The sequence below is a fragment of the Herpailurus yagouaroundi genome, unplaced genomic scaffold (assembly GCF_014898765.1).
Source record: "Herpailurus yagouaroundi ecotype Mexico unplaced genomic scaffold, PumYag 221, whole genome shotgun sequence".
Taxonomy (NCBI): domain Eukaryota; kingdom Metazoa; phylum Chordata; class Mammalia; order Carnivora; family Felidae; genus Herpailurus; species Herpailurus yagouaroundi.
Window position 1 is genome coordinate 16404600 of NW_024412452.1, and position 22935 is coordinate 16427534.

The window sequence follows — 22935 nt, forward strand, 5'->3', positions numbered from 1 at the left end:
GGCGTAGACTTGTCCTACAATGTCTCATCTGATAAATTTCACATTCCATCCCTGGGCCCAGTTCCTATAAGCAAAATAGCAACCGTTTTAAGATCCCTCCTCTCTGCCTTCATTCTGACAAGTAGATCAACTATAAGAGTGACAATGGTTGTTTCTTGTAATCCAAATTTTCTTTTAATTAATCGAATCTGTCTTGTTGTTTTCCATTTACATTCTCCCTATTGTCTCCCCTCCCCCCAGATTCCATCTGCTTTGGCCTTAGCCAAGGCAGGTAGTTTGTATCACTTGGTGGCAATTAGAGAAGATCAGTTCAGCAATGGAATGAAAGAGCCATTACAATACACCAAACTTTTCTCATCTCATTTTTCAATCAAAACTGAACTGAAAGCTGCATCGGCCCGGGTTTCTATGACAAGCTAACAACTAGACACGAGTTTCTATTTTTCACTTTCATATTGTGTGCTTCGATACATTATGTTGCTGCCAATAATTATGACTGATCTACACCCAACCTGCCCTTCAGCATTTTATTAAATCTCTCCAGCAGTGACTCATAGTTCGTACATGTGTGTTAACAAGTTTTAAGAAACCCAAGAAGGAAGACACACATTTTTAAATGTTGTGGCTAAATGAAGTGAGGGGGAAATGTTAAAATACTAATGACGATTTTCTTTTAATTATGATTTCTAGAAGGAAGTAACTTGGGCTTGATATCCAACACAGGAAAAATGTTTACAGGCTCTCAAAAAAGCTCTGTGTAATTTTTTATTATGAGAAAGGAAAATGAAAACCCTTTAGTGGTTATGCTGTTGCTAGTCTGCAAGTATACCATAGTTTAAGATGCTCTGACATCTTTGGTTTTCATCCAGCATCATCTAGGTTTCCCCATTCTTCCAACCTATTTCCTACTCAAAGCCTATAAACAAAAAAATAAATCTATTATCCGCTCCTCAAAAGCTGAAGGCTTGGATGATAATTAATAAACCATTAGAAACTCAAAGCAAACATGGGAATGTCATTATTCATCAAACTTAGGCGAAACCATCTCTCTTAAAACTTTTACTTACTTGAGGGGAATTCTCTACCACCTAGCTGTTAGAATTGAGACAGTTGCCAAATGCAAAACAATGAAGTACAAGCAAAAGTCACTTCTAACTCCACACAGAAGTAGAGAGAACACAGGCACAGTACACAGTGCCAGCTGAGGTCAGAATCGTGTTTACATTGCGCGTAACTAAAAGTGATCTGTATGTTCGTACCTGGGCAGAACTGAGTTATCAGTGTGAAGTTTATAGTAGGTCTGCACATACTCTGGAAAGTAGTTTAACTTTTTTAAGTTCCCTCTTTTCCTCTTCTAATTGCAAAACCGAGGAAGTTGCTTTATGACCACTGTATAGAACCTAGGAAAATGACAATTGTGTACTGTCTGGTGTCACAGGAATGCCTGCCTGCCCGTGCATCCACAGGAAATAGCCCTTAAGTTGGTCCACCTGTGGAAAGCAAGTTGTATTGGAATTTGTTCACCGGTAACAATGTTTACGGAGGGAGTTTGCTAGCAACACTGAAGAGGAAGAGAGATGCCGTGTGTGATAGATCACCTGAGTGGCAGCGCTTTCGCCTTCCTTGATTAGAGTTCGCCCTGCCACTCCTTGGCCCTCGGATGGGAACATTTCCCAGGGAAATACATTTGTACAGCCTCCATTGTATTAAAATTACATCATGAGTTTAACCTCGAAAATATATTTGAATTCAGACATGCATGCAAAATGGATGGTCTATCCTATAACACTGTCCAGGATGATCTGAAGACCAAGTTCAAAGATATAGTATCAACAGTCTTGAAAATGAAGATACAATAGCAGGTACAAGGCAAACAAAAAAATCTCCGCAGTGACACCCTCGTAGCAACACATTTAGGTATAGTATGGCTTCCATTGGCTCCCTACCCACTTGGCTAAAGGGCTGCAAAAATTGATCTCCCAAGGCTGCGGTAAGGTCATAGAAATTGATAACCCTTACAAGCAATGCTTATGTGAGTCTGTCTGCGTCTTGCAGATAGTGCACTTTGTAAATTAATCCTCCAAAGGCAAATATATTGTAAGTAGCTTGTTATCTCTAAAATACTAAATTGAAGAATACATGGGATTATATTGACAGAAATTACATTTTCTGTAATGGGGTTTAATATATCTGGAATCTCTCCCAAAGGCTCCCGGGCTCTCTAACAGAGAAGGGTCTGTTAATGTAGGTGCAATGGACATCAAGAACAAATTTATTCACCAAAATGGATTAGGCCATGTAAGCAGAGATTCTGTAATATTAATCTTTGACACTTACTGAACAGAAAGAAATACTTCTGTCTGCAAACTGGCACCCCCAGTTCTCCCCTTTCCCCAACCAGGCTGTGGGCCTTTTCTGGATTTTACTTCAAAGAGGATAAGGTTTCCCCATCATAAACACTAATCTAAAAATATTAGGACAATTAATTAGATACACTTAGTTTGAGAGGATATTGGATTTCGATACCCTTCAAATATGACACTAGCTCTGGGTGATTATATGAACCTGGCTTTCAGCACACTCACAAAGGGTAATAAATCATACTTTCCCAAAGCCTTGTTGCCACACCACAGTACATTGTCAGAATATTGTTGGCTAGTACTTGGTACGTAATCTCAGCTTCCCCCCAAATCAGGAATTCACACATTTACTTAGAAATAGTATTGAACAGGGGCGCCTGGGTGGCGCAGTCAGTTAAGCGTCCGACTTCAGCCAGGTCACGATCTCGCGGTCTGTGAGTTCGAGCCCCGCGTCAGGCTCTGGGCTGATGGCTCAGAGCCTGGAGCCTGTTTCGGATTCTGTGTCTCCCTCTGTCTCTGCCCCTCCCCCGTTCATGCTCTGTCTCTCTCTATCCCAAAAATAAATAAACGTTGAAAAAAAATTAAAAAAAAAAAAAAAGAAATAGTATTGAACAGCCCTGAAACACATCGGGTTTTGAACAGCTTCAAAGGGGAAACATAAATAATTTCTCTTTTTCCATGGACAGAGGATAGGAGGAAAGGGGACACTATCCTCAAAAGCTCAGCCCTAACAAAATAACTGCAGTTAACTATTCACTGAATTTAAAACCTGACTGATATGTGATGGTGGATTTTCTTGTTCCACAGAAACTAGGACGATGCCACTCCTTCTATTGATTATCCTAAAATGAAAAAAGCCATTTATGGAGCCACAGTGTATGCGAATTAAATACTTAACTTACATTATGCCTAAAACTCATCAATTTATAAAGGCAACGGAATGCAATGCAATGTTGGTTTTTTGGCTTGTTTTGTTTCTTTTTGGATTTTTTGGTTTTTTTTTTTTTTTTTTTTCTATGCTAGCCAGTGCTCTCACCTATCAGTCAACCATTTATTTTCACTTTTCCATCAAGGAGCCACCAGAGAAAACAGCAACAACTGGGTGTGTCTTGTTAATGCAAAACATGAGCTGCAGGTTGCCCAAAGCCAGATTACTTACCAATTGTTCACTTGAAGGATGGTGAGTCCCGTGTCTTGTGCCAACTGCTTTTTCTGTTCTTCAGAAGGGTAAGGGTGCTGCAAGAGAACAAAAAAAAAAAAAGATAGATGTGTGCACATATACCCCGGGCAGATAGTGTAGTGCGTATCACATGTCAGGTGCGATGCTAGGTGCTAGGGATTCAATAAGAAACACATACGCTCTGTAAAAATAGTATGTGTATATCAGGCAATATTTAGGCTATTTTGTCAATAGCCTCAGTGTCTAGTGAAGATACAGTCTATAATTAAAGGTAAAAATGCTGAGGTGTGTCACTCTTATTAATGGAATACTACATCATCTAATTAATGGCAGTAAAAGACAAGCCAATTACAAAGATTAGTGAAGTGTATAAATAGCTACTTAGGATACTTGCAGAACCTTGATACTGAGTTTATCCTTTAAAGGTTTATTTGTCGCAAACACAGAAAGTTTAGAATGATCTTCACTGTATAAGATTAAAATAAGGAGAAGCCCTTTTTGATGATATAAAATCCTATCATATTGATGTAATATATTCATAGAACCACAGACTTCTAAAGCTGAACCATTTGGACCAACCGTCTCAGCTGAGGTCCCCAGTAGTTAAGCACTTTGTCAGCATGACATTTTCCCTCCAAAACACCATATTGCCAGATGCAAATATCAAAATTAGAGTGGGTGGATATTTTTGAACCACTAATCATTGCAGCTCTTCTGAAAAGCAAACAAAGGACATTCAACCAAAGTTGGTTTCCATATCTGAATGTCAACACATGCTGGGATTCTGAACACAGGCCAATACAAGGTCAAAGACCAGCATATTTTGCATGCTAAGAACAAGCCCAGCCATGTTCCTCATGAGTTAGAGTGGATAAAAAAGTATTACAGGATTAGATAATAAAATGAAACTCATACCCTCTTGAAAGAATGTTTGGAATTCTACTGAAATTAGTTTTGGCACAAATACTTTTTGTTCAGTAATGAACTATATCTAAATCTGAAATATACATTTCTAAAGCCTGGGACCTGGTATCCATCTATGGACACATTGACTAGCTTGAAACTACTGCATCCCAATAAATTCTCCCCAGATAAAAATTGTTCTAATAGTCAACCCTCTATTCTCTTATGAATGAGAAAGGGCACCCTCAACTCTCAATTTAACTATCTCTATCATTGGAAACTAAATTCTGGTCTATTGAATGTTAATTAACATAGGTTTTAATCTCATTAATAATGTCTGATTAGATGCTAAGAAGGCTTGTTAATGACCACTTTAATGCTATTATAGGTAAGTTTAAATATGTTCTATATCTGTACACGTGGGATTCGTTTGTGGAGAGCAGAGATGTAGCAATTTTTCCCATAAGCATTGTCTTTGATTGTCACTTAATCAATAAATACACAATTAGAATAAGGCTTTGCTTTCATGGAATATAGTGCCTTTCTCTAAAGAGCTCCAAGTATATTACAGGCAGGATGGTAATTAATCCCCATTATATCCCTTTGAGGGACATAAATGGAATCTATGGTCCGTCCTGTCTTACAGGTGAGGAAACTGGCCAGGGAAAGGCATGGTCAGCAGCCACATGACTCAGTGATATTTCCTGCTTCCCTTCCAGCCTCTAAGCCTCACCATGACTGAGGGATGTGGCAAATGCCTTTTGTAATCTTCATTCTTATGCCCTCCCCAAAACTTTCAGACTGCTTACCATGACCTGTAAGGCACGCCACCACCCAGCCCTGCCCACCTCTCAGACTCTGTGGCCTTTTCTTCGCCCCTGCTCCACCCCTCTGTCTGACCACACAGTCCTCCTTTCTGTTCTTCCAACACACCAACCTTGTCCCTACCCTTCAGTCGCCTGCTCCAGTGTCACTTTCTCATCTCAGCTCAAAGGCCAAGCCTTACCCATCCAGAGTCCACCAGCCCACCTTACTGCCCTCACATTGATCTTTTCCTTTTCTCCCTAACGGCAGAGCCTCACTCTCTGAAACACCTGTTCTGATGATTTGTTTCCTTTCAGTGTGCCTCTTCTCACCCATGGAGAAACTCCAAAGTCCATGACTTTCTCATTCACCATCCTCAAAGCCCAGCCTAGCGCATACCAGGAAATCAGTAAATATCTGGGAAACAAGAAGGAGGCTATGTCTTGCCATGATACACAGATACTGTCCACTCAGATGCAACATCAAAAGGTATAATAAAACTTTTTTTCAACAGCCCACAGGAGGTGTAAACAATCCAACTTGAGATCTACAACACTACTTTCCTGACTTCGTTCCTAACAGTGATATCAACCCACTCTTTTCAAATAACAGTATATAAATCTCAAAATAGGCTAAGATCATAGGTGACAATCACCCTACACAACATAATGCCAGTAATCACAGGCAAAATCTCATGACTGGATACTGGGTTAAAGGAGTCCTCTACCCTAAGGTTTAAAATATGGCTCCTGTGGCATAAAAGTTTGCCGCACAATACAAACCATATGAACCTCTTATCCAGTGAATAGACACTGATTTAAGGTTTGATATATAGAATTTCTATGTCTACATTAGTTGAGGAACTGTTATAGGCATACATGACCCTGTAGAGTGTATAAATTTATGCTGCCGCTCACTAGCTATGAGATTTTAAACAAGGGACAACTTTTCTAATCTTCAATTTTGTCTTCTGGAGTTTAAAGACCCATAACAGTTAAAAATTACCCAGGCTGGCAATTCTTACAGATTATAAGCCTGATTTTGAAATATGCAAATTTTAGCATCCAGCTGTTGGCACTATTTGCCATCTAAAAGTATAGACCCATGTACACAAGTCATTTCCAATCTATAACATCTTCTGTAATTTGCTTATAGTTGTTCAGGTCCTGTGGAAATCTCTTCCAGTGACTTTCAGTAGAATTAATAAATATGTCAACAATCTCTATTCACTGTAGCTGGATGGCAATACCTTTTGCCCTGCCTCGTTAGTTGTGACCTAATATTATGACCAGAACTGGATAAAAATTAATATTTATGCCATTTACCTTTAGTTACTTTGAAAATTGAGAATTGTCACAGTCATTTATTTGTGCTGTGTTTTAAAGAGTATTTTTGCATGCCTGTTTGTGAGTAAGTTTTACAATCATTCTTACAAAGCAAATGGAACTCACATTTTATTTATGCAGGTGGTGTCAGGAAAATTCTCTCTGGATCATTAAAATTACCTGAATCATTACAGCTTCAAAGAGCAATCGATGGCCCTCAAAATTTCAGCACAAATTTAGGTTGTTTCTTCACATCATGCAGTTTCTGATTTCATAATTTAAATATCATGAAACGAGAAAGTTCTTTTTTTCCTCTGTCACTTTTCATGTGATCTGATTTTAAGTAATTGGAACAAACTGTGTCTAATTTCATGCAGCATAATTGCTAGGCAGCCTCAAGCTATGGAGACCCAGCACTCCATCTCCATTAAACAATTTTCAGTCATTCAGGATATATTTTTTTTAAATAGAAGTGAATGAGCCTGGATGAAATTAAATGCCACAATAATCTGGTCATTGTTAAGGGGGAAAAAAGGTGTCAACAAAATTCCCTAAACCCTTGTCTATGGTAGGGAGATTGAATTTTTTTCTTTTTTTCATAGTTCCTCGACTGGGTGTCCCACAAACTTTTAATTCCCTGAAGAAAAAATATCCATAATTGCTAGAATCACATGAAAGCCATGACTTCAGGTAGCTAATCCACAGTCAGCCAAAAATTCACAAAGGAGTAAGCTTTTAACTGAAACCCAGTATCTTTAAATATCTTAAATCCTATGCATCTTTCTTACATAAGCTTTTTGTGGACAGTATGAGTTATTCCTTTGTAGACTTGAAAAAAAATGACTTGACAAAAACCCAACATGCCAGGAGCAAGGCCCCTGTAAAAACATTCAAAATCCTGTTGAGTTATGCCCACAGGATCGTAAGATGGGCAAAGGTTTAGACATCAGTTTACAAAAGAGATAAAGAGGAGGATATTCTAGGAAGAAAATGGGAAATTCATTCCAAACCATTGCAACCAAGGGCCTAGGTCACCCCTTGCCTTTCTCCTCAACACCTTTGCTATTAACGGCAAGGACACTAGTTTAAGAAAGATCAGTAGGTTCTTGTGAAGGGAAGATGGGTTGCACTTGGCCAGACACACCAATCAACCTAATCACTTTGGGATATCAAAGCAAATTTGACCACAGTCCAATAGATAGTGACAGGAGACCTTTCCTTTGTTGTGTACATTAGCCTCATGCCATTATCTCTTAAAAGCTTAATTATTTGCAAACAATTGATCAAGATGGGAATTTGAGAAAGGATATGCAAGGGCCACTGGGAGAACTGCAACGCATTAAGAGAGCAAACAAAATTACCTTTAGATCTTACAATAAGAATTAACGATTGAGACGGGAGAGCGAGGCAGGGCAGTAGCTACAAGGGTTCCTTCTCGAGTGTTTCCCATTTGATCTGCATTAACACCTCAGGAATGAGTGAAAGCCATAAAAGAGTGATTATGTAAGGGTGAAGCTGACCCTCCCTTCCAGCATTAAACCTGCACACGTGTATTGGGCTGGCTTCGCGGGGGAGAGAAGGGGTGCTGGACTCAGTGGGAAAAGACGTGGCTTGGGGGTAGTGGCGGACAACTCACAAAATGATCATCCTTATTTCAGCAATCAACGCCCTGACTTCTCTTCTCCAGGGTAAGTCTCTTGCTGACATAGAACCCGTGTGTCACTCTTCCTGTGTTTCTGGATCTGAAGTGCGACTTCTGATGATGACCTAGTATAGCAGTGATTGCTTAATAACCCCATCAAAGAATGAAGTGATCCCTGGAGTATGTGTCCTGTGTCATAGAAATGGTTAAAGAATGTCTGACGAAAAACTAAAAATAGCTTACATAAAAGTGAAGTCTGAACTGTCATTTTATCAGCCCCAAAGAATAGAAAGCGACAGAAAGAAAATGGCAACATGCTAAAAAGAAAGTTACGTCTGCACAACTCCAATTTTGTTTCTTGAGGTTGGGATGGGAGGGGGGTTCTGACACTGGTTATCTGGTATTTACGAGCTTACAGAACGTTGGAAGAAAACTTATTTACTTAAACAATCAAGCAGACCGTTTCAGATGAGTATCGATGGCAAAAGAAAAAACTCTTCAGTACACAGATGGAAAATGTCCAGTCTTATATCTTAACGATATCCTTGACCAAATGTACTCCTTTCATCAAATTTTCCACCCTTGACTGCAAATGTGGATGCCAAGACAGTGATGAACTTTATCTTATCTACCCTGGTAACCAAGTTTCAATAACGTTCCCTCCCTGCCTGCCTTGCCCACTCTAACAGCACATTGTAATGGCAGCAGAAAATTTGAAAATAATCCTGTACAGAGCTCACTGGTGAGATAATGGAAGGCTACGCTGCCCCTTCTCAAACCTCAGATTAGTAATTTCTTGTGACACAGAACTGCCTCTATCCCGAAACTGCAAAACAGCTATAACAAAGCAATAGAGGTGGAAGCAATTTTCAAGCAAAATGTTACATGCTATACTTTAAAAGGTATGGGAATAGGTACCGTGGGAGCTGATCTAACAGGAGGAATTATGGCAACTGTCCAATATATCCCTTATCAAGGCAATGTTCTGTTGCTTGGCTGAATATGTTGGAAGAACAATTTCGGAACTTTTATCCTTCTTCCTCCAGCCCTTTGCCTCCTCCACAGCTAAGTTTAATGCATTAATATAAGTTGACCTTGAGCTAAACTCTGGTATGTGATGGAGAGATACTCCCTTTAAAGGAAAAAAAAAAAAATCCACCCTATGGCTTTTAACCATTAGATCTCCATGTTCTTTTAAAACTTCTACTGAGTTTTTGACACTAAGGGAATATTGTGGTTCTAAATTAAAATAACTAGCTCTATCTTTGACCTCTCAGGAGATAAGCAGAAACTTGCTAACCGAATGTATTTATATTTGTTTAATATAATTTTTTGCCTGTAAAAACTTCTCCCACTTTACATAAACTTGCAGCCATTTTCCCCTTATGCATTGACTATGAATAGCTTACGCTGTGACAATTACATTGATCCAGGATACTTTTTTCCTTTAAAAAAATCCATAATGCTTCCCTATTGTCTTTCAGCTTTATGAATTAGTTTTACTGTTTCAGTGAATGCTTTTTTGTCTTTTGACTGCACATTATCAAAGAGACACTTTGTGCCTCCCATTTGCATTACAAAAGCAGGGCAGCGTGCAGTGGAAGAACACAGCCTCTGCATGCATAGCAGTTGAGTCCTGCATGCTAGCTCGGGCTGGAATCAAAAGAAGAGGTGCTGGCAGGACTGGTGAAGAAGCCAAGAACCTTTGGAGCATCATCAGGGAAGTCACAGGACTTCGACCTGCTTTTTAATTCTCCACCAGCGCTCCTAGATTGCCTGGTTCTCAGATTAAATGTGCTCCATCGATTCCCAGCACTTGCTTTCTCTGAAGCCTAGTCAAGCCATTTTCCAGACAACCCCTCCGATTTCTCGTCTATCCAGCAGCAGTTATATGAAGTTGCTGGTGGAGTTATGCAAGTAGGGAAGTCAGGTAGGGATTTCTAAACTTGATCTTATCCCATGAAAATGACAGAAGCGTGGAAGGAAAAGTTGAACACCAGGTAATATTTCATAGCAGTCTTTACTTTTGCACTAATGAGACAATCTTTTATGATTCACAGCAGTGACACCATGGTTTCACAGTCCGTTGTAAGGGGCCAAGACTACAATACCTTGCTTGTCTCATCTCTCTGACCTTTTAATTTCTTATAAATATAAAATAAAAACACTAAACAAAAAAGACAAATACCAAAAAAAAAAAAAAAAGACAAATACTTATATTAAGGGATTTCACAGTCTTTCACATTGGACATTTTCTTTAAGTTGCTTGCAATTCTATAATAATGACAATGTTTTAGATCTATTCTTTATTAGCTATGTATGTGTTACAGGAGTCTTTTTAAGTATATGCATTAAAGCATAAAATTTAGACTGTAAATTAGCAATTACTTATACCCTCCTCCTAAAAGTATTAAAATTCATGAAGAGTGCTAAAATTATTTTGAACAGTTATGATTATTAATGAACTCCCTGAATATTGATTCTCTTAGTAGAAGACCATGGCTATAAAAGGAAACATGAAAAGGCCAATAAGAAAAACAGAGTGGGAGCTGTAGGGGCCTGGGGGTGGGGATGGAGGGGAAAAGTCATGCTTCACTTTTGTGACCTCTTCAAATCATTTTAAATCACAGCTCATTTGAACTCTTACTGTTTGTCAGTCAGACAAACACATTACATGGATTATCTCATGTACTCCTGGTGGCCCCTATGAGTAGGGACTATGCTTAGCTCCATTTCACAGATGAGGAAGCTGAGGCCCGGCTAGGTCAAAAAACATGCACGACAGCTCTCAGCCACTTAGTCCTGGGGCCAGGTCTTCTCTCCCCTGAGTTTCTGCACTTGGCTGTGCTCCCACAGATGTTTCTTTCCCAATCTCCATTCCCCTTTTTAAACTACATTAAAACACACACACACACACACACACACACACACACACACACACACACATCTTATAATGGAGCATGAACCAAGTTCTTAGCTCTGGTGAGCAGTGACTGAATGTTTCTCTGGATTTTAACAGCCATGATCTGGGAGAGTGTTGCTGTTCTCCTTGCCACAACCCCCATCAAACATCAAGGGGCAGAGTTGGAGCCATGGGTGAAAGGTAATTCCCCAGAACCTTCCCCCACATTTTCTCTCCATCAGCATCTGTCCACAGCACCCATCCAAAGGGACTTTATTAACAGTAGCTTAGTAGTATTAGTTAAAAGTAGTCGTAGTAATGGTTACATGAATTAAGGAGTGAGGATGTATCAGGCGTTGTTCCAAATGTTTTACATGTATTAAGGCATGTAATCTCACAAAACCTTATGAGGTAGGCGCAACTATTACATTCATTTTACAGATGAGGAGACTTGGACACAGAATGGACCAATAACTTTCTCAAGTTCACACAGCTGGTAAGCCATAGAGCTGGGGTTTGAAACTTGGTGGATTTGAAAACTCGCTTCCGAACTATTTTGTATTTAAAATGACGGGTGGAGCCATCCCACTCACCCCTCATGGGTTAATCATGAATATATATGATGATTCCTACTCATTTTATGTGTAAGCTATTCTTTTAAGTGTGTCTTTTACTTCTATGACTCGGTTCTAGATTTTGCTATGAGACACAAAACTCAGTGGAACTAATACATCTCTCACTGTATTTGTACTTGTAACATTGCTTATAAATACAGGAATAAGGGTGGTCATACGTGAGAATGCTCTTAAGGGTCATAGAAACAAATGCCTACTCTTCCAGACAACTACACTACAATATCCGTTAAACTGTCTGCTTTGAAGTAAATTGTTGTGTCGGTTTGGAAGTTTGTGGGGTCTTTTGCCAATTAGTTTCATTTCTTATTTGATTCTTAATCAAGTATGAGTAAAATTACATTTGGAACCATTGCATTTCGGTAGATTACTAATAAAAACACACAAATGCTATTCTCACTCACAATGCAACTAGCCTTGTTCTGTGTGCGCAATATATATTTGTTGTATGAATGAATGAGTGCTATTGAAGTTAGGGATACTCCAAATGCCTCAACTAGCACTTATAAGTAGATGGCTTTGGGTAAACATCGGAAAACTAACAGCCTTATTTCCACAAATATGCATCCTTCTCACTCAGCTCTACAAATCTCAAACCAGTACAGGTTTTATTTACTTTATTTAACGGACATTTACATAACACTTACTCTGTGCCAGGCAATGTCCTCAGTGCTTTACAAGTAGTCACTCATCTAATCCATATAACAAGCCGATGAAATGTTTTTCCTTTATGTTGCAGATGAGGAAACTGAGGCATGGAGTCTGTTACTTGTAATTTGGATGGAACCCTAAGCAGTCTAGTTCAGTAGCCCAGGCTCCTAATTATTGTGTTATCTTATTAGTCTTTCTTAGCTATAATTCCCTCAAAGTTTCTCCAGAATCCACTCTATGCTGTTGTCAGGCTTATTTGTTACAAAAGTTCCCTTCCCACTCTCCAACTGCAATGCAATGAAATTCAAGGTCTCTATCCTCTGGGAGCTCAGCACAGGACTGAAAAAAGGATAAAGGAGATTGTTTCCCCCGAGAACTACACAATAACAGATAAAACAAAACTGTGACACACCATACTGGGCCACTTTTCTGGGAGGGAAAAAAAAAGTTCAGGACCCATTTACACAATAAACTCTGAAAAAGTGAGGATCTTTTCCAATGTACATACAGTTCATCTCTACTATTTCAGAGAGCATACCAGCTAAGAGATTTATCCCCAACCTGGAGAACACTTTTCCACTTTAAGGAAAAAGAAAAGAAGAGAAGAGAAAAGAAAAGAAAAGAAAAGAAAAGAAAAGAAAAGAAAAGAAAAGAGAAAAGAAAGGAAAGGAAAAGAAAAGAAAAAAGAAAAGAAAAGAAAAGAAAAGAAAAGAAAAGAAAAGTAAGTGTTTTGAAACCATTAAGAGAAAAGAAAAGGAAGATGAAACACAATGATACCATTTTGGAATGAGTCTGTTAACAGTAATTATAATTTGCTTTTACAGATGCCCTGTCCAGCATTAAATATTCAGAAAAAAATCCTTGTATGAAGAATAAAATATCCATAAGGTAGAAGCAAAACTGGTATATCTGGTGAGAAGATTTTTGAGAGAGAGAGCACTAGAGATAGGGAGAGAGCAATGAAGATTCCGTGCTGCTCCCCATATGACTAAAGACCCCTGGAACTGGTACTCATTCTCTAGTGCTAATTTTCCCACTTAAATGACAGTGATGGTGTAGCCTCATCTCATTAGAGATCATTGTCCCCAGTAGACAGTTGTGTTTATGGGGGACTCTGGCTGTTCCACACCTGCTGATCAGGTTGCTATGTGATCATGGCTGCATACAAACAGCAGACTCGAGCTTGCTGGGCTGGGACTGATGAGCCCCGGCTAATTCAGGGGTGATTATGTAGTTTACTGGACCACTAAACCTCTTTAAGCTTGTAATTACTGCCTATTTGAGTAAAGAACATTCAAAAGCAATTCACTGCATCATGCCTGCCACAGCTGGAAGCAGGCTGCCAGCAGTCTGTGGGGACATTAAAATCTACAGGGACGTGGATTGAAGCCCAGCTAGCAGACACTGTCAGCAGCACCGCAGCCAAGTACGTGCACATTCCCGCTCACCTCTCCTGACCAAGCTTACCATTAAAGGTGCAATGAAAACTATAGAACAGCCATAAAGATGACAAATAATGGAATCTAATGGTACAAACTACATTTTAATGATTCCCCCCCCCACTTTTGTAAAGCTAAAATTTAAAAAGTCTTTTCAAATGTCAAAGAGAGAGAGGGAGGGAGAGAGAGAAAGAGAGAGAGAGCACATGTGCTTTAAATAATACCCGCTGCTGAGATTTACTGTATACTTGCTACAAGTTCCATCCAAAACAAAAAACAAAAAAAACTACCAGCTTGAAAACAAAATACCCACCTTTTATGCTTTCTAAAAGAACCGAGATGTATAGTCATTTTAGATCTCTTCCACCCACTTAGCTGCTGTGTTTATAACCTTAGCCGGGAAAATATTGTTTAGCTAGTTGATTGACATTTTCTAAAATCACATGTGTAATTTGTGCTGTTAATGAATTAAAATGCCGTTCAGACACCTGAGTGAGATCTACTTTCAAGAGTCAGGGAGGATTCAAGAAAAAAATATATCAGTATTTGTCAATGTTCTCATTTTCTTTTGCTGTCACCTTAACAACTGCAGTCCTTTTGTATAACAAAAGTGTAAAACATGCTTTGCATTGCTGCCGGTATAATTATTACTTGTCTCTAAGTAACAAAAAAAAGACTGGAACTTAATGAAGGGGGATTAAGTTAATTTCTTTTTTAGCTAACAGTTTCCTGTCTCTTAAAATGTAGACCTTGGTGAATATAATGTTCAGGGAAGGAAAATTAAGCTTTTTATTTCACGAAAATCTCCACTTTGGAATATTGATATTAAAATATTAAGATGATGTTTATTCTTTAAAAGTATGTAAATTTGGTATTAAATAAAGCCACAGAAATCCTCTCTGACTACTCCATCCAAAGTCCACAGATCCAGGGGGTTTATGTGTTATCTAGACATCATTCCTATTAATATTCATTAGGTGGGTCTGCTTGCATTTTTATAAGCTGTGAGAGAGGCAAAAGAAACAATCAGAATTCTTTAACACACAGGCATTATCAATTCAACATATGCCAAATAGCAGAGCACCCAGATCTGAAGTTAAGATTCAAATGCAATTTACCTTTACTAAGCTAATTTTCATGAGAACTCTTTTCCCTTCACCTATTGTAGTCTAAGCTATTTAATTATCTCTATTCTCTGTAACATACACTTCAATTTTTAATTTAAGAGATTATTCAGCACTATACTTTATCTTGGTTGACAACAAAACCCTTATCTTGCAATCAAACTGAAGAGAATTTCCCCTTAAGAAAAAAAAAAAAAACAACTAAAAACTTTAAATTGTTTTAGTAATAAGATTACCTTTATCTTTATGAACCTTCTTAAGCAAACCCTTTTTAACTTCCCAAAGCATTTGCTGATGTGAATTCCCTGTCTGTCTCCACAGTAGATTATAGAAGAGGGAGGAATCTTAGTCAAAATTTGGGCAGGTCCCAGTATTTGTGGCAGTAACTATGCTTGCTCAGTTGTCCAATCTAACTGGGCAGGGAAATGCTGGCACACTGAGGGCGTGTTTTGGTGAGGGAGGAGGGGCTCACACATCTCACAGATGTTCATGGAACATCTTAGGTCAGTGGGAGAAAGAGCTGGACCTGTCATTGGCAAGACTACAAGACAAAATTGGCAGAAATAAAGGTATTCAATGGAAGTTAACTCGAAGGCCAGTTTGGGGTTTTTATTCTTTTTTTTTTAGGATTTGGAGTTTGGGTGGTCCCTTATATCCCTTATGTTTGTACAACACTTTACATTTTCAAAGAGCTTTTATTATATTTTATCAGATTTGAGCCTTGCAATTACTGGGAAAGGTTGGAAGGACCGATAATGTTGCCTCCATGCTATGTGAGAAAAAACAAAACTCAGAGTGGACACATGGCAGGTGACGTGGCCAGGAAGTTGTGGCTCTTGGACCAGGAGCCCGGGCCTCCAATATTTCAATCTAGTTGTCTTTACACTCTACTGAAGCTCAGAGTTTACCTTGTTAATGATAAAATAGAAAGCTGCAACCACATCTGTCAGAAACCTACTGTGAGTTAGTGGACCCAGCCTGTTTTAATGTGTAAATGGGCACTGTTCTTGACCCATGAGGAAACAAAGAACTCAAGCTAAAGCCAGACCAAGGAGAACACCTTTCAAATTGGCTGTCATCATTTCTAACAAAACATATAGAAGTAATCTAACTGGTTATGCTAAAAAAAAAAAAAAAAAAAAAAAAAAAAAAAAGGCTTACATAATGGCGTTTGCCCCTTCTAGAACAGGCTTTTGGAAAAGAAACACCCTTACCCACTGACTGGGTAGTTTGTTCCTCGTTGAAACAACTAGATAGTTTTGTTTTACTTATTTCTTTTTGAAGTTTATTTATTCATTTAAAGTTTATTCATTCAAGAGAGAGAGGGGCAGAAAGAGAGAGGGAGAGCAGGCTCTGCACAGAGCCCGATGTGGGGCTTGAATTCCTGAACTGTGAGATCATGACCTGAACCTGAACCGAAGTCAGACGCTTAACCCACTGAGCCACCCAGGCACCCCAGTTTTGTTTTATTTATTGTGTCTTTCTCTGTCATTTCACATGTGACACAGGTTGCTAATTACATACACATGAGGCCTCATTCCCCCCTTCCTCAGTTACTTTCTAAGAGAACTTAGACTCATGTGGAACCCATGGAGCACAGGAGAGTGGTCATTAGGTCCCTTTCTGCTTCAGTGATATGGTTACACCCTGACAAAAGGCAAATCTAATGGAAAACATTTTAAGAGCTATTGGTTTCAAGAGGTGCAGTTAGGTGTACTGATTTAGTTAAATAACTGCAAGTTAAGTCCTGGAACCCACACTAACTGTGTGAGCTTGATCAAAGCATGAGGCTCAGTCCTCGGAGCCTCAGCTTCCTTGTTGGTCAAATGACCATGACAAAGCTAGTGGCAGTCAGATGAGACAACATACGTCAAATTGCTCAGCAGAGTGCTTGGCACGTATCTAGTGCTTGGTCAACAGTGGCTGAATCGGAGATGACCCTACAGGTTGGGCTAATCTATGTAAACACGCATAAAATATATACACTTCTCAATTTGTAGGGAAGAAGATTGGCCTCACTAATTCTAGCAGTTTGTTTCCCCTAGTGCTAAATCAGGCTCTTTTTTTTTCTTCTTCTTTTTGTTTCTTTCTTTCTCTAGGGTTTAAATTAGATTTTAATGTTTTCCTGCAATTCTCTTAATTTGGACAAATTCACTTCTAAAATATCTACAGGCAGGGCCAGCCTCAGAGGCAGTCACGCACAAGGCCCCCTACCTAGAAGGGCCTCACACCTGGTTTAATGTGCTGCTATCACCATCCAGAAATTCTTCATAATTTTTAAAGAAGCCCTGCATTTTTAATTTGCACCTTCATATAGCTGGTTCTGCTAAAAGGAAAGGAGGTTATGTTTTCCCCATCAGATGTTTTATACTCAGCTATTACCCCTCCTGGGTTTATTTGAGCTTCACTGAAGTAAATAAATAATACTCTGTTCTTACTAAAAGAGTGTAAAAAAGAAAAGACTGAAAAAGCAAGATACAGGATGCAAGGCTGACAGTGTAGATGTGCTCAGGCCTCAGACAGATGAGTAAGGACACTTAAATGACCCTCCAGTGGCCTTCAAGGGTTCACACACTCCTGTAAGTGCCTAAATCACCCTTGGGGACTGACTGGGGCACTGTGAAAATATCCCATATTATAAAGTCTATAGAGAAAAAAAATCAATAATCCGGAACCTTCAAGGTGTGAGGCCCATTCTGGCTCCCTGGACTTAGGGATGTTGAGAGCCTTTGTCTTTTGGTGGCTGGAAGTCAGAAGTGGCAATCTGCCCACCTTCCTTGGCAGGGGATGAGTGCCACATTTGGCAGAAAAGTGTGCTCTCGAGAAAAGGGAGCAGAGAATCTTTTGGCCTGGGCTACAGCTAGGATAGATCAAGAGTGAGAACTCGCCCTTGCATGCCAACCAAATGCCGCTGTAATTAAAAACAAACCTTTGGAAATAAAGTATTTGGAAATTATTTCGATTCCAGCTCATTCATAATATGAGCTCATCAATAGTTACAATTAATTTGGTCACAGTATTTGGAGGGGGGGAGGAATGGAATGTTTTTTTTTTTTTTTTTTTTTTAGCCTTTTTAAACAGAATTCTACTTTTTATTTAAGCGGGGGGACATAGAAGTATATAAATAAGCAAGCAAATGAAAGAGAGGAAAATATGTAATAAGGCATAGAGTTTCAGAAACCACCAGCACATTTGGGTCTGCACCTTACATCTAAGATGGCAGCCCTGATTTCTGAAAATGCAAAATTCCATCATTTTGCTGATGCCAAATGATGAACTTGACTATTATATGCATATATTTTGTTTAATGGCTTCATTTATTTTAATAACAAAGGGAAACTAGATTTTACAGATGAAAGCTTTCTTTTTTTCATGGCTCCAATGCAACTGGGATTTTAAAGATCTGTGATGTTAACCAATATGTGATAATGGCTGCTCTCAGGAGCCCCATTTTATAACATTCTCTGCAGTGGAGACCCACGCTGAGTAACCACTACCAGAGGACCCCAACCTTAAGAAGGCACAATTGGAGTGTCAGAGGCCTCTTGACTGTTCCATGTTTCTTTTCTCAGAATGGATACATGTTCAGTAAAGTGTTAGCTGTGGAATTACTGGAGCAATGGGACTAACTCACTAAAGATTTATTATAAATGAGGCAGGAAAGTGCTGCCCATGTGATTTCAAGGATAAGAAAATAATTACATAGACCTTTTTTCCCTCTGTTCAGAAATCTGCCCACAGGGTTTAATATTTTGTTGAGAATCAAAAAAATAAATCACAGCAAGTAACTTCAGTTTAATTCTTGTTTGATTTCTTCATTACACTGCATATCTATGGTGAATCAGGAAACCAGAAACTCATCAAAACCAATTCCCATAGGGACAAAAGACTCACCACCTCAGAACCTTCCTGTCAGCCACTAAAACTTCCCCATTTATTCAGAATGTATAGCTAGTTTTGGAAGGAAGGAAGGAAGGAAGGAAGGAAGGAAGGAAGGAAGGAAGGAAAGAGAGGAAGGAAGGGAGGGAGGAAGGAAAGAAGGAAGGGAGGGAGGAAAGGAGGGAGGGAGGAAGGGAAAAAGAGAGGGAGGTAAGGAGGGAGGGAGGGAGGAAAGAAGGAAGGGGGAAAGGAAGAAAGAAAAGTGAAAGGAGACATTTGGCGCACTACAAATTCTGGTGAGATGATGCAAACCCAGAGTCAGCAGTGGTGTTTTTTTACTGGGAGCCATACCTTGAAACTCTAGAATACAGCAGATGCAACTTGCCAGCCACACACAGGATGTGGAGTGATTTTACAGACACTCTCTTGGCCTAAGATGGCAGCTTGAGATTAATGGCTGCGTCATCCTTGGCCCTGCTGCCGTCAGGCCTGGGGTCTGATCCTGACACACAGAGCCTTCGTCTGCAGCCAATCAGCAGATGTAAGCACATAGGCCCTGTCAGGTTGACATATCATTCCTTCGACAATGTCAGCGAGTATTAATGTTCAATTATCTGTCCTAGAAATGACCCTCGCCTTTATGCATTGTGTAACTGCGCGCATGGCACTCTGGTAATCCCAAAGACAAGGGCAGAAATGCCTGCAATAAACCAGCCACTGGGAGTTGGCTTTCCAACATTGCCATGACATTGCCTTGCAGTACTGAATAGAAGACTTATTTTTAGTTCTCTTCCTTAAAACATATTCGAAAGATCGCTGAGCTATCTATCTATCTATCTAGCTATCTATCTATCTATCTTTCTCTATCTTCTTTTTAGCACGTTTGCATGTCAGTAGTCCTTACTATTTAAACAGCAAGACTTCAAATGAGTCACCTTGTGACTTGCCCATCACACTGAGTCAACTGTTCTTTATGTATCACCATGAGCTGTTCATTAGGTGTGGGGTGCCTTTTTATTTCATGAAGCCAGGTGTATATCACTTACCATCAAACCAAAATGACAATCGTAGGCTTTTCTAGAGTGGTGTCAAGATCAATTCAACTTCAACTCATAAAGCTAAAGGAACCTGTTCAAGCCAGCCAGCCCTCTTTCCCACTGTTAAAAACGAGGGCTCTGGCAGAGGAATGACTTAGGAAGCATACCTGAAATCTTTTCACTTGTTAACCTTTACAGTTGCTCAAATATTTTAAAATACCGTGCTGATTTGCTGTAGTTAAATTACAATTCCCCCTTTTCTCTCATACATTTCAGTAAGGAAAAAAAATTATCTTAGCAGACAGCTGCATTTGCATGGTTTTCATTGAACTCACATTCAAAGGTTATCAATAACAAGTTTGCAAACTTCTCATACAACCAGCACTGAAAGATAATGTACAGTAATTGCATGATAACTTCCTCCAAAACTGAGATAAAACCTTTACTACAATCTCAAGTTCACCAACCTACATATGATAGTACAAACTTAAGTAGTTCAGATTGGGGCTCAGTGAATTTTCTCTCCCGATAATAGTTTTTAAGCAATGGAAAATGTAGTCATGTTTCTTGCGGAAAACCACTAAAAATTCATTATTTTGTCTCTGTTTGAACATGCAAAAACAGGTTGACTATGAAATGTACCTTTAAAATTTTTTTAATGTTTATCTATTTTTGAGAGAGAGAGACAGAGACAGAGAGATAGAGCACGAGCGGGGGTGGAACAGAGAGAGAGGGAGACAGAATCTGAAGCAGGCTCCAGGCTCCAGGTTCCCAGCTGTCAGCACAGAGCCTGACACGGGGCTCAAACCCATGAACTGCAAGATTATGACCTGAGCCAAAGTCGGACACTCGACTGACTGAGCCACCCAGGCGTCCCTGAAATGTACCTTTTAAAAGTCTAGCCGGTCCTTGGTCACAGTGTCGTGACTAGTGCTATTTTTATATGCGTTCTTAACTGCACTGTCAAAGTCCTTTTATCTTCTTTCTTTTTCTTTTCCTTCCCCCCCTCCCCAACACTTACTTTTTTCCAAATGACTTCCATCCTTCTCCAGCTCCCGACCCTACTTGCTGGACAGTCAGCAGTTGGCTTTGCTTCCTGGTCTGCTAAAAGGAGAACAGCACCCAAGACGACCCTCTTGTTTTTTTATGGAACCTCCCTGCCTCTGTCTTCCTCTCCTGGCTGACTCTCACTGTGGAGTCCTGCCTCTGAGGTGTCATCCTGTCACCCTCCCTGCTCCATCCCTCCACTGCCAGCTCATTCTTGATCCTCCTCTTGCCACTAATCAGGACCTTTCTACTTTTATCTCCAAAGGTTCCTTCTCTGTCCTCTAAGTAAATAATTAGGCATTAACAAACTGCATGGAACATAGTAGCAACTCAGTGAAAGACAGCTGAATCCCATTCTGGCTGTCAAGGTATTTAAATCTCCCTGCTCTGAAATGCTAAAAAAAGAAACACCTGCCCTTCTTGTTACCAGCTCCTCAAACTGCCCAAACTGTATCCTTTAATATATCCCTCAAGCAACTGTGAAAGGGTCAACCTTTGCTGTCCTACGGGGATTTCACCCGCACGCCTCATGCTACAATTTCTTCTATCTCCAAAGGCCTGGAACAGCATTTTCAAAAGTCACTGATAACATCCCAACTCTGACACCAGGACTCTTTCCGGTACTTCTACTTCAGAAAACTCTCAGGTTTGGTCATCTCTATGTTGAAACTGCTCATTCATTTGGTCAATACGTATTATCAAGCATCTACAATATGGCTCTGGAGATACAGAGGTGAAATATTAACTCCTGACCTCTAGAGAGGGAGGCAGCTCATAACTAAACAATCATCATGATAAGTGCTCTCTATCAGATGACCACCAAGGCATTGCGGTTCTGGTGGCAGGGGCCATTTTCTCTCTCCTGGAGAGGACAGGAATGGTTTCTCCAGGCAGTGACAGTTGAGAGAAGATGTGAAGGATGCAGAAGTATGTGTGAAGTGGAGACAAGGTCATGGAGGCGACTCATTCCAGATGAGAGAACAGCATGTGCAGGTGCACAGAGTACAGGACCACTCAGCACTGACGGGAAATATAAGCCTCCGGTCTTGGTGGCAGCAATTGTGTGAGGAACCCGTATGGAAAGGGCAAGAGAGGAGCCCGGGTGCTCAGTGGGCCAGTGCTGGACCTCAGAGGATCCCTGAATGGTATGCCAGGAATGTTGTATCCTAAGACATAGAGAAAATACCACAGGATTTTAAGGAGAGGGAGATTTGACCAAGTTTTATTTTAGAAAAATTGCTGTGGTGGCCAAAAGAGATTATTTATAAGAAAGACTGACTGGCAGGAAGGCTGATTAGGGAAAAAGGCAAGCAGGAGATGACAAGGCAGTGGCAACAGACCTAGACAGGGATGAGAGAATGGAAGAGCATTTGGGAAGGAGGATTGGTAGAACTCGGGGAGTGAGCAACTACTCGTGAAGGAGAAAGAAGAGCAAAATTTCAGGGGTGACTCTTAGGTTCCTGGTTGGAGCTTCTGGGTTCATGGTGATGCTGTTAACTGAGATGAGGATGGCAGGGAAAGGGAACCAGTTTGGGGGCCATGATGGATTTGCTTGGGGACCCTTAGGCTTCTTATCATTGTACCTTTCTTCCTTTTCTTAGAATATTAAAGTGTTGGAGCTGGACGGAATCCCAGACATCAGTTGGGCCCACTTCCACATTTGACAGAACACCTCCCTGCTTGCTCCTGTCTCTTCCTCTAGGTTTTTTCTTCCAGATAGCTTTTGTAACTGGCACCACCCAAATTCCATCCTTGACCTCCTTCTCTCTTTCAGCACGGTCTGGATCCATGACTCCATACACACCTTTAGCTTTGGTGGAGGAAACACCAAAGCCTTGTGTACTCAGAAAGCTCCAGCAATCCTATTTCCCAGTATTGGCCATACAGCCCATGTGGGTGTCCCACCGGCACCAGAACCGCAACATATCCCAAGCTGAACTCCTTCCTTTCCCCTGAAACCAGTTCCTCCTCCTGACTTCTTTTCTGACATCAAAGAGACTGCTGATACCA

The 22935-nt window shown here is 40.0% G+C and overlaps 1 protein-coding gene and 1 long non-coding RNA gene across 9 annotated transcripts in view; one reads left to right on the top strand and one right to left on the bottom strand.

Annotated features, from left to right (window-relative positions):
- The window catches only part of MEIS1 (Meis homeobox 1), a 140417-nt gene that overhangs the window by 20713 nt on the left and 96769 nt on the right, over positions 1–22935 (bottom strand). For all 8 annotated transcript variants that reach the window (XM_040458237.1, XM_040458236.1, XM_040458240.1 and 5 more), the window contains one exon: positions 3520–3596. In XM_040458237.1, the coding sequence (XP_040314171.1) occupies positions 3520–3596 (77 nt within the window). The remainder of the gene's footprint in view (positions 1–3519; positions 3597–22935) is intronic.
- Positions 1009–14048, top strand: LOC121019094 (uncharacterized). The gene is made up of 3 exons (XR_005785453.1): positions 1009–1109; positions 11427–11431; positions 14038–14048. It is a non-coding gene; the product is annotated as an uncharacterized LOC121019094 (long non-coding RNA).